The following is a 13,125-nucleotide window of genomic DNA, read 5'->3' as shown; positions in this document are numbered from 1 at the left end:
GGAAAAGCTGAATCCCCTAGTAAATAGAACCCTGGGGGAAACAGATTATCCGACTTAACAAACAATTCTGATGATCTGAGTACAGACGCATCGTGGGTGCTGCCTGGATTGCCCGTCCAAACATATGTGAATTGCAAATTTGCATCACATGTAGCTAAAAGTACCACTGAATGAAACTTTTTTCTATTATGATACGCATTACGATTTTCTCTGGGAGCCTTAATAGGAATGTGCGATCCATCAACTGCCCCAAGTACATTGAGGAATCCCGAGATCTCTCCAAATGCATCACTTGTCTCCTGGGCTTTTGCACCACGAGGCCACTGTATAACAGATGGCATTATTTCGTCCACTAGTGTTCTTGCAACTCTTGAAATACTCAAGTGAAAGGAACTTTTTCCTACGTCAAACCTATCCGCCATTGACCGGAAACTCTCCAGATTACCTATTGGTGGATGATTGAAAAAAAAGATGTAGATTACTAGATTGTACAAATGTTTGTTAAAGGATTAGACATTTCAATTTATTAGTAACGGAATATAAATGATGATAATTACTTGCATTGATATAGCAAATTATACAATTTCAGAACCCACCTATGTACCATAGGAACATTAGAGTATCCTTAATAGGGTCAACTTCTGGCCCATGTGGCTTGTTGTACGTTTCACAATTGCCTATTTGCGTCGATAAGCAATCAAAAGAATCTCTTGTAAGTCTGAAATGACTTCTAAATTCATCAGGCATATACCTTGGGATAATTTGGTCATAATAGTGTCTTATTCTTGTGATCTCCTCTTTTTGTTGTAGAAAAGTTTCTGCAAGCATGCTTGTGGTGCTAATATGGTTAATCATTGCGAGATAATTTTGTCCACTCTGTGTTTGTATAGAAGTTAAAACTGCTCTAAGAATTAACTTATTTTTGTCGTCCATTTTTATTGGTTTAAAATGGTAACAATTGGTGACCAACTGTAACCAAGGGATACCATTTGTTTTAACTTGACCAAATATCGTTCATAGTTTTACAGGTAAAAATTGCTACAAATGGTAGCATTCGGTTACAATTGGCTACCATAGTTCACCGATGGCAACCAAATGCTGCCAGTGGTCGTTTCCAAATCCACCAATGGTACAACTCTGAACGCACCTACTGTGACGTCATACTTAACTTTTTGCGCTCGACAGTTTTCGTAAATTGTCGGACAAATTCGGGGAAGGAAATGACGTCATAGGTGCAGTTTTTACGAAATGTATTTATCATGGGTACTGAACATTATTTGTACATGTGGGGAAAGTAGGCGGGTTTGTTTTGGTACGGGTGATTGGTTTTTACAATGATTGGCTATTTATATAGTAACAAGTACGCATGAGTGGAGATGTTATATAAGGGTGTGTATTTGGTAAATGAGCCATTCGAAGGCTCAGATTCTTAACTTAGTTCACGTATTAGAGATATTCCCACCCACCCAACCCTTGTTATGATATGTTATTTGTAATAATCGATTTGCTATCAGTATTAAAGTTATAATTTATCTTTTGTAGTTTGATGATTGTACATATGGATGGAGTTAAACGAGAGATTGATTGATCGAGTTGATTTACTGTGATTGGATTTGATAAGAAACAGAAAAAGAGAATTTATGTAATGTGGTTGAATAAAATCTGAGCGCTTCGCCTCCTATCCTATAATAATGTGTTGTTTTATATGGTAAATGATTTATGTTCGTTTGAGTGTAACGAACTAAGAACATAAAGCATATGTGTTATTTACTTTAAATGTTTTTAAAAGGATTTTTTTATTGTTAAATGAAAATGATGTATGCGATTTACAGGTAAGCCTGAATTTTCCTTAGAAACGCTTCCTGTTCCGCCAAGTTGCTATGCACCGCAAAGGATCACTGGGATAGTAGAACGTTTTCACGTGGCCTCATAAAATTTTCTTTGAACAATGTGCAGATTTCAACTCGAATTTCCTCCATTCGTACACGTTGTCTATGGAGCTCGCTACGCGAGCGGCGCTTCGCGCCGCCTCGCTGCGCTCGCTATTAATGATGTTTTAATTCAAGTTTGCAAAAGCAGAATTTCGAACAATATTAAGTTTTGAATCTTTAAACAAACGACAAGTTGTGCCTTTGGTGGTATCGAACCTAATCCTTGGTTACATAATGTCTGGTGCTCTAACCACTGAGCCATTTCTCTGAGGAATCATATTTAAGGGTTACAAATCGATGTTATGTTAAATATACATTGCTTTTAATGATTTTTTTCATAAACCCAGATTTTACACGCAGCATCTCATTTGACTTTATACGTACATACTGGGCATATTACGCGCCTTATCCACTCGTCTTCTATGGAAAACAGCTACAATATTCATATCACAAATTTATTCCTCCTGAAACTTTTTCAAACGTACACAGAATCTGTATTTTTGTGTTTTTCAAACATATTGAGAAATATTTCCGCAGCACCTTGTCCCTCTGCTATCAAAAGGACGCGTTCACAGTCATTAAAGTAACAATAATGACCGATCCCTATTAGCGTCAGGTACTTGGGAACAAAGTGCGAGTACTGTGATGGATACCGGAACAGGAAACTCAATCTATCCAGAAGTTTTAATGCAAGGACAATCAAATTAATGATGTTTTCTTGTACATGTCCGTGGTACTGTAGGGTCTGAAAACTTCCGGTGTACGGTTTGACGCCCAAATACAACCTTCTCCGTTGATCATGTGACGTCACATTTGATATCTGCAGCTTGACGGCGATCTCAGCAGACAAGAGAACTATGGAGGGGGTCTCACTGTCGTCCGTCCCTGAGTTAATCCGTTTCTGGATTCTCTTTGGTCGTTTGTTTGGTTTGTTTTCCGGGTGGCAAGAAAATACTCTGAACACGCTGATGGTTTCCGGGGCGACAATGGCGGCTTGTTCAGTCAGGTGCAGCACTCGGGACAAAAGAGGCACAATGTAGTCTTCCTCGTGCACTAGAGGGCCGAGGGGCGCCTGTTTTTTCACGTTCATTTTCATATTGGTATGCTTAAGTGCACGCTGTCGAACGATTCCTTACGATTTTAAAGATGCCACAATTTAGGATTTTCCAGAAATCGGTACAGGTCCCTCAGTTTTCTTTTATTCACTCTCTACTCAACAAATGCATCAATGAAATGAGAATTAAACTCAGGTTCAAGGAAAAGTCACACAAAATGTTGACAGTCTACATTAAATCAGGCCAATTATAAACTAGGGTGTGCTAAACTAAGCGCCTCAGCTGTGCTTAAAATACAAATCTTGCTAATTAAAACTATTGATACTAAATTTGTGCTGGAAAATTCACATTTATTTTATGTAGTGTTAACATATAAAGCAATAAAGGTTATGAAAATTAAAATGATTTGTATGAAAAATTTATTTCACTGTAAAAGTTTTCACTTCATTATTCAATATGGTCTATGAATGAAAAGCAATACCATTTAATCATTGAATATACAGAACTATTCTTTATATTGGTTAAAACAAGGAAATAACAACAAACTTGTACACATTTATTTATGAAATTAATGAAAACAAAAAATGAAAGATTTCAGTCAACATAATACATTGAGCACACAGTATTTTAACTGCAAAGCAAGAGTGATCTTTCTTGTTGTCTCATAAAAATCTATCAAGCACTTTCTTAATACAGTCAGTCTTAAAATGACAGTATATTACAGAGAATGACTGTATACTAGTATAACAGTCTTTGTAGGTAACGTCTAGAACATGTATAAACACAATATAACACTACATGGAGAATAAATCAGCTAAAACTGGTTTTCTTTATGGCCGACATCAAATCAGCATGATAATCAGTTGTCACCATCAATCGTTGATTTGGAAGGAGCCCAAGTGACTATATGGCACCAAACTTTCCCTACCTATAATTATGAGCATCAAATAAGGTTGTTTTAATTGTAGCAGTATTCTCAGGTATGATGCTTTCATGTTTTTATTATGGACCCCAGGTAAATAAACATCGCATCTAGTTATGTGTCAACATTGTATTAAATGATGAAAGGTTAATCTCAAAACCCTGATGATTGACTAGGAAATCACCAAAAAATACTTATAATCAATGTATAAAATTAGTATATGTAGTTATGTATGCAAAATGAAGATAACAGTACCGGTACATGATGTCACATATAACAATATTATTCTATATTCAAAGGAGAATGTTTTCGTGAAATCATTATAATTTTACCGCCCCTTTCTGCCATATAGTCATTTGGATTTGATAAAGACGTCGTACAGTAGTTTGAGTGACAGAACTAGTACGGTGGGATACAGAATGTAGGATCGCGTCTTATCATTGTCCTCTAAATCCTGCACACGACGCGTGAGCTTGGCTACTGCGTTTCTCAACTGCGTATTCTCATCCAAGTCGTTCATTAACAGCGAATCATTGATGGAGTCGCCAGGTAGGAAAGGAATAGGCTGCCTCGAATGCACCTCTCTAGAATCACAGTAAAAACAACAGTTGTATTTTGGTTTTATATGTATATTTAAACATATATTTGTATATTTAAGAATGTGTTTTAGTCATGAGTATGTGTTCCTTTGAAATGAAAAAAGCCACATTTAAAATAATTTTCAAAATGGATGCATTTTAAAATAGTAATTGAACGACAAAGAAGTTTTAAAATTAGAAAAATCTTCCTTTGTTGAATCAGTCATATAGCAGATCAATACTGGTGCACAATAGTTTGGTATTAGGAATATCAGACTCAACAGACTGTCTCTAGACTATCTTTGAAAATTTATTGGTTAATTATAGGGAAATGTTATACAGGATCTCTCTTGATTTGTGATTGTAATGATTTTTCCCCTGAGCAGTTCTTTACATCAAATGGTTTAATCTCTTTTGGGTAGATAAATCTCATTGTGATAGCTCAGATTTAAAAGATCTTAATGTAACTTTAAAAATTTACTGAGACATTACAGCAGTTATACAGCAAAAATTGATAACATACATGATATCAATGGCATGTTGGTGCAAACATGATATAATATAACTGTATGCCAGATGCAATTTTTTTATGAAAAATTTCTGTAAATGCCAAGTAATATCACTTCATTGCAGTAACCATAAATTGTTATCCAAAATACAGTAAAACTCATTTTGTATGAACTCTGATAAAGTGAAATCTTGGATATAGCGAAGTTTTTTTGAGTCACCTGTAACATTCTTAAAGGAAGTGAACATGAAAAAATTATCAAGGGCTCAAATTTGTCTGTTTGATGTGTATAATGATATCTGAAAACCGTTTAGACAGAGCTTTCCTCAGTAAAAAGATATACCACTTACAATAACTAATTCTTGCAATCTATGAGCGCTGCCATATTGTTAAAATCATTACCTCCCTGCTGGGTTATCTCTAAGCATCTAAGAGAGGGCAGCACTGATGCTGCCGTCAGTGAGACACATTGCATTTTTACACACGTGTAGTAACAGGGATAAAATGCCATCATCAAAATGTGAATGGAAACTTGAAAGGAATGCAAAGAGTTGTCATTTTAAACAGTGTTTATGGAGGAAGATTTTGGATCTCAGAATGATGCATTCCCACCAGCAGTTAATGTGACATGTAACTAGAATGGAATGTCCGTGGATCAGTGTTATTGTGACCTATTTTTTCTTGCACTCGGGAATTTCTTGTTTATGAGTTTGAACATTATGTGTGCTACATAAATGAGCACACAAGGTGCGCATTGCACAGCATCCTGACTTTTAAAAAGTGTCTTAGTCCTGTTATTCTTCTGACAGCATAAACAGAACCTGCGTACATATCATCAAGATCTTATGTATAAAAAAAAAACAAATCAGAAAAATCTCAGGGCATTTAAATAAAAAGTAACGGTAAGAAACCCCACATGGAAAATGGAATTACAATTTTATATTAATTTAAATTGAAATCTAAAAACAGCATTTTATTTATGTAAACACTGACTGCCACATGCATCTCCGTACAAACATCTGGAATTTGATGGTCTTATATTTCACAAATTAATTTATCTATATTCATTTTTTGTACAAATAATAAATAGTTATCTGAGGTTCATTTATAGAAATGTACTAAATCCTTGTCTTCTCATGACAGTACACAAAATTTTTCTTCACACCAAGGCATAATTTTTCTCCTCAACTTTTATCAACTCTGTACATAAACACTGGCCTAGTTCCAACATTGACCCAGTCACCAGCAGCAATGTGGCTTATCTACGTCAGAGAACAGATGCATGCTGGGGAATAATGGATTACCTCCATAAACCTTTCACTGAGAGTGTTAAATTGATAACATCTCTTGATAGAAATAAACAAATAGGTAACGGACCTCATTTTTAAGTTTCAAAAGGCTTTTATAATTTATTAAGCAACAATTATTTTTTTCATGTTCACTTCCTTAAACAAATCGTTGCAAAATTTTATGGTTATAACAAATTGGATATAACAAATATATGGATACAGCAAACTGATTTTGAGTCCCGTAGAGGTGAATAAAGACGAATTCAACAACATTTTATTATAATGAATTTCTTCACTGTTTAAAAAGTTTGCACTACCATTTTAATTAATAGCCTGAATGTAAATATTTTCTCTAAAAATTCTTCAATTTACAATCTGATTATTAAATGTATCAAAAGAATGTATTTTCATTCTAAGTCTTTATAGCAAAAATTGGTAAAAAAAAACACCATGTATATAGTGAATTTGCTATAGTTATCGATAAACGAATCCGTTATACATATAAACTAATTGAGGATATAACAAAGTAAATCAATTTGTCCCTAGGACTTCTCTATAGCCGAGTTTTACTATATGTGTCTTAAAGCTAATACGATTAGAACGTACCCATTGGGTACGAATTGGCGAGAGGAATGATTCTGTGACAAGTTGGTATCCCTCTCCTCTTCATATTTCTCCTCTAACATTGGAAAGTTCATCGTCTCTTCCATCGTCAAGGTTCTAGGAGGTGTCCGAAGTCCAACATAGTGCATATATGGTCCTGTTTTGTCTAGGTCTAACTCTTGAAACCCATGCCTGCCTCCAAGGTGTTTTCCTTCACCTAGTGTGAAATATCAGCGCATTTAAAGACAAAACTTGTACACAAAGATTCATACAAACACACACATTTTATTGATTACAAATGTATGTTTAAACCTTCACAAATTACATTAAAGGGAAAATGGCATTGAAACATTTTTAGGCAAAATTCCAGCATTTTAAATATAAAAGCCAAATATCAACAATTTCAGAACAAAAGTTGAAGCTCTAACAAAGCTATGCTATTTTACAATAATATAATGTTCGGGTTTACCCTATTGATTGATTTAAAAAGAAATACATCATAAAATAGAGTTGTCCCATGTTTCTCATGAGCATCAGACAGGTATTACAAAATATAGAATGCTTCTGTGACAGATTCAATAATCAGACCAATTTCAATGACTCTGACCTGCCACCATGATTCTGTCAGGGACCCTCATGTCTGTGAAGGAGGTGAGATCGGGCTCTGACACCCCCCGGTTCTCTGGTCTGACCCCCTCCACTCCCACCAGACTGTAGGGCACTTGCATTTTGCTGCTGATCTGACTGATGAAGTCGGGATCGTAGGATTCCGGCTGGACATCACTGTAGTCTGAGGGCATGCTCTGTACCCGAGGGCGGGGAAACTCCTGTAAATATTATTAACTATAAAAACCTGACGTCTTATCATTTATTAACTGTCAATAATATTTTAAAAAACATGTCCTATTTTTTAAAGCTGAATAAACAATCTATTAAATGTAAATATTCTCATTATCAGATTATTTCCTGTACAGCTAATCAGTCACGTACAGCTCTGTAACTCTAGCGAGCCCCTGTGCTCTGGCGGATATATGGACTGTCGACCTGGCTTTTTTAAGCAGAGTCTCAGTTCTGTAGCTATTGTAGGACATATATATATACATACATTTTTGATGACAATATTTTAACATTGACTTTCATTTCAGCTACGGTCATCTGAATGCTACAGTCAGTACGCGTGACAGTTATGAAGGAAACATGTTTCTAGCTCTATCGTAACTAGATTATTTAAATTACCTCGTCACTCATTTCTGATGACTGGTCTGAAATGATTGTAGCTGTTGACTCGACTCGGTGTTTCCCGTAAGTTTCACCTTTCAGCCATCATTATGTGCACAAATAGTAATGACGTAAGGACTGTATTAAAGTTGAATCTTGTACGGTTATTTCCGAATAAATTAACAGAATGTAGGACCCATATGGTATCTCGTCCTATTAAAAATACGATCAGTTGATGTGAACCATAGGGTTATATTCAAAAATAAAATTTTATGATAATACTATTTGGAGTGTATAGTTTTAAATTGATTCCGGAAATATTTTTGTTTCATTATTTTTTTTAAGAGTTTAGTCCCAAATGATAAGAGCGGGAAAATATAAAAAGATGGTTTGGAAAATACAACGATATGCAAGACAGAAAACTGTTCACAAAGGGGGTGATTCCATTGAATGGGAAGTATGTATGTAAGGTTCTTTTCTATTTAAGTTTGGCGACTCTAATTCAAATGGTCTATGTTTTCTACCTAAAATGAATTTCTATATGTAGGAATGTGATAAACATTTAACCTTAGAGCTGAGGATTCACCAGGGAAACTTGACCTTGACCCAAGACAAAACAATCAGGGTAACGGCGATGATGCTATATCATGAAAAATACCACTGTGTCACAAACTGAAAGGAAAGTTGCAACTTCTCAACTCTCGGCAATTTATAGGCTACATTGGATGAAACTGAAATCTCACTATCATTACCTGTGATCACAGGCACCTGCCTTTACATATAATTGTTCTCATATTAAATGTAAAAATATACCCTCTGTCTTATAATACACTTACATTATTATTTTAAGGTAGGATTATATATTTTTCAAAATTATGAGAAAAAAAAGTCAGGTGTCTGTGCCATATTGATACAGCAGGCAGCGTTGTAAGTAAAGTAATTATATAACACGATATTGATGATAAACATCATCACATTTAAAGAACGATCGTGATTATCATTACAGCAGTACATTATCATGATTTAGAAACCCTTTATACTTTAGCGTTGTTTTGCACGTTCATTCATTCCTTTCTCAACTTTCTGTTACAGGAGAGTTACAGCCTGGCTTCCCCCTCCCCCGCACTCCGGGCCGTGGCCAGGGGCGACACGATGCTGGTCATCTACAAACTCAAGGTCACAGACAACCTCTAGTTAATACACTTGTATTACACAAAACAAATTACTTCGATCAGTCGTGTGTTTGGGGGGGGGGGGGGGGGGGGTGGAGCGCGGGTTATGTCAACAATTTACTTCATGTTTGGTCAGTTTTGCGCGTACTTGGATTCTGGGTAGTATTTGGGGTTGTTATAATTATTGAACATTTATTCTACAATTTACCCATGATGTCATTTATTGTTCTCTGAGTATTCCACAATTGAGTTTTCGGTCTATAAACTGCGGGGGAATTAAATGGTAACGGATTACAGTAAACCTGTAATTTGCTCTTTGAACAGTAATGTAACTACGCATGGGGTCTGTCAACAAGTTTTACTGATAAATGCTGTCAATTTTGACAAGTATCGACAAGTATCATATTCCATTGTAGGATAACACGCATCGATTTCGCGTGAAGTTTTCAGGGGGAGAAAACTCCTGCCAGGAGTGTGCGAGGCAGATGTCGGAGTTCTTTCCTGTGAAAATCTTGCCCAACTCGACCGAAACTTCACAGGTACATATGTAACATAATTATAATTAATTACAATGTACATTTGATTTTGGATTTCATATATCAGAAAGAGATTTTCCTAGAAAGGAATAAATGTAATAAAGAGTAAGATATAGGTAAGTTTTAGTTTGGGGACCTAAGTTTTCTTTTTTGTTTTGCATGTCAGCCAGAATTTGACTGTCCACCTCTTTTCTCGGACCGGGGGGGGGGGGGGGGGGGGCTCGTGTAACAAATCAGGGCAGTTCGTTTCCAAAAGAAACCCCTTCGAATTCAGAGCATCTATTCCCCTTTCAGACAAGTCAAGACAGCTTCATTTTCATAACAGCTGGATCTCTTTTATTATTTCAGTATTTCAGTTGATCTATTTTTAATGCATATATCAACTGTTGATGTAATATTTTCAGACCATGGTTATTCATTGTGTCGCTATCATAGAGTTCTTTTTTTTATTCATTTCCGATGTATTTTTGCAGTCTATATCGCTTCACAGTCTTAATGCTGTGTAAAAATCTTGATTGATTGAGAACATCATGTCAAGAACGAAAGTCTGGTGTAATGATATTAATTTAGAAAACGTCAAAGAATACAAAATATTTCTGAAAAAAATGTATCAATTCAAAATAGTAAATCAACACGACCCCCCCCCCCCCCCCCCAATTCCGTTTAATTTTATTTAATAACTTATTTTGAAAAAAAATATATAAATAGACTTAAATTTTCATGTTCTTTGAGACAATAAAGTTGACGACATTTGATACAATCTACTTTCTCCAAATTCAAGAACTTCCCAACAATATGACTGCACTGTTACAACGCACTTTGAAAAATTACGCACTTTGAAATTTTTTCAAACTGCGTTAATTTTGGGACCAAGTCAACGCACTTTGGAAAAAAATTGTTCAGTCAGTGTTTAGTCAATATATACAATAAATGATTGTTTGAACCTTGTGTAGCTTAATTTAAAAAAGAACCCATTTCATTCTCAGCTAACTTGATAAACAGTTGTAAATGAGAATTTTTTTCTCATAAGGCAATATCGACAATTTACACACAAAGAACAATTCGGGAGATTTGAATTATCCAAATATGACATAAACTTCATCGCTTAGCAAATGCATTTTCCTATTTTGAGTATGCAGCAAATTTACTTCTTATCTGGTATATTGAACTATGCAAGAACGAATATGATTTGTATATATTGATAGTGGAGATCAATATATAACATATTTCAACTGGCTTATTGCATGTGCTTGTAAACAAACATAATATGATAAAAGGATACGTTAGTTATGTTTATCAAAAACAATATAATCTTTTAGAAGATCAGTGCGAGTTAAAAAAAAACCACATCCTAATGCTCATTTAAAGTTTATAATAATTTAAGGTTTGTTAGTGTTATTTCTTTTTATTTTGAAGTGATTTATTTGATTAGAAAATAAACACAGAATGTTGAAACTCTTATATAGATTCTTTAACATACCAATGGAGAAATTATTGTTTGGCCAGCTCGTTTTTTCAATATCACTCCATGTACTTAAGCTTAATTTACAACAGAGCATATTTCTTTTTCCGCTCTAAAGCATTTAAGTTGCTGAATATCGTATGTTTTGGAAGGAAAAATGAGGGGTACGTGTCCTTCTTCCTGTATTTAAGTAAATGATGCACTGGTGATTGACCGGTATCTTTGGCTAACCCCCACCCCCACCCTACCCCCATCTCCGTGCTCAAATACGGTAAATTATAGATTCACCAGTGTTAACAAATCATCATACTATCAACAAATTAGAAATTAAACTCCAAAATTTGTGATTTATACATTTTTTTTCAAAGTGCGTTAAGAGTGCCGATACTAAAAAATGTTGATGTACCTTCTTAACGCACTTTGAAAAAAAATTCAAAGTGGGTTAACTTGGTCCAAAATTTAACGCACTTTGAAAAAGTTTTTCCAAGTGTGTTGATTTGGTCCCAAGTTTAACGCACTTTGAAAAAAAATTGCGTAATTTTTTCAAAGTGCCTTGCCACACTGCACTTCAATTAGTATCTGGAAGTATTTGTCAATCAATTGCTAAAATGATTTCGGAGGATTTCATCTTGAACTATAATTTCAGATTCATTTCATTGGGGACTATCGTTTTTCTGATTTAATGATTAAGATATCATTACTTTTCAGCGTGAAGTCGGCGAAAGCTGCACAGATAAGGCGGTGTTGGAGGGAGAAATCACACTGGCTAGAATGGCTGAGGTACGCCGTCTCTAATGAGTAACTGAAAATATGAACGAGCACAGAACCAATATTTATTTTTCATAATATTGCTAATAATAACAGAGCTCCAAGGAGAAAATTATTTTCGTTCTGGCAAATTCATCAGATGAATACTGTGGAAACTAGTTACAATGGCGTTCCAGATGACAACAAGAGCAGGGCAGAAGCCTTATAGGGGCCCCACTATTTATCTCCTACCTTTTACATTACATGCTTCTGTATCGATTTTCTGCCATGCATGCTAGTATTGTTCATTATTTATTTATTTCAAACGTAAAAAAGGTTGTTAGTGGAGCGACAACAGAGCGACTTTGGACGACGTACGACAGAACTCGATCGATGGAGGGCGTTAAACTGAACAGCCTCATCAAACTCTGCCTGGCTGATCCAAGCTTTCCTGCCTACGTGGAACAAGTTGAAAAGGAACTGAAAAAAGTCAAAGATGAGATGAAGGCCTAAAGACAATCTCCATAATTAAAGATATCGGCGAATATATTGTGATTTGCTGTGGCTTCACGGAGAGACTAACTCTGCTTCCTCTGTAGTCCTAAGCCCGCCCTGACTTCAATAAATGTAAATGTGTATTGATCGGAGTCGTTTATCTTGAAAGCGATTAAACCGTCTTCTTTTGTAACGACGGTGCATCCAAATTATCTGTTCTCTTGGCTCTTTTATATTCTTAAAATTTACGCTGTAAATAAAGAATACTGAAAAGTTTGAATCCAAATACTTCTTACAATAGCGAATAAATCAAGTGCTTCAACTATTTCACGAAAAATTATTTCTAAATGGTGTTAATTGTCGAATAAAAAGGAAATTGCTAGATCGCGATTTCTCGACTCATCAGGGTAGTGTCGATTTCTCGATAAAACAGGTCTGTATTCGATTTCTCTATAAATCAGGTCTGTATTCGATTTTTCGATTCAACAGGTCTGTATTCGATTTCTCGATAAAACGTAGTCTGCATTCGATTTTTCGATAAAACAGGATAATATCCGATTTCTCGATACAACGGGGCTGTATTCGAGTTCTCGAATTCAATTTGCAACT

General features: G+C 35.3%; 2 protein-coding genes across 2 annotated transcripts; one reads left to right on the top strand and one right to left on the bottom strand.

Moving 5' to 3' along the window:
• Positions 1–3,528: 3,528 nt before the first annotated feature.
• On the bottom strand, positions 3,529–8,265 carry LOC128179942 (mitochondrial fission factor-like). Its single transcript, XM_052847637.1, has 4 exons — positions 8,123–8,265; positions 7,494–7,713; positions 6,890–7,103; positions 3,529–4,492 (listed from the first exon to the last, which is right to left on the bottom strand). The coding sequence occupies exons 1-4, from the start codon at positions 8,132–8,134 to the stop codon at positions 4,261–4,263; spliced, it is 678 nt and encodes a 225-aa protein (XP_052703597.1). The 5' UTR covers positions 8,135–8,265; the 3' UTR covers positions 3,529–4,260.
• Positions 8,266–8,340: 75 nt separating this feature from the next.
• LOC128179950 (meiotic recombination protein REC114-like) lies at positions 8,341–12,796 on the top strand. Its single transcript, XM_052847649.1, has 6 exons — positions 8,341–8,561; positions 8,652–8,729; positions 9,197–9,280; positions 9,693–9,815; positions 11,983–12,054; positions 12,358–12,796. The coding sequence occupies exons 1-6, from the start codon at positions 8,463–8,465 to the stop codon at positions 12,532–12,534; spliced, it is 633 nt and encodes a 210-aa protein (XP_052703609.1). The 5' UTR covers positions 8,341–8,462; the 3' UTR covers positions 12,535–12,796.
• Positions 12,797–13,125: the final 329 nt, after the last annotated feature.

The sequence above is a fragment of the Crassostrea angulata genome, chromosome 1 (assembly GCF_025612915.1).
Source record: "Crassostrea angulata isolate pt1a10 chromosome 1, ASM2561291v2, whole genome shotgun sequence".
Classification (NCBI taxonomy): Eukaryota; Metazoa; Mollusca; class Bivalvia; order Ostreida; family Ostreidae; genus Magallana; species Magallana angulata.
This window is presented reverse-complemented; position numbering and strand designations above follow the sequence as displayed.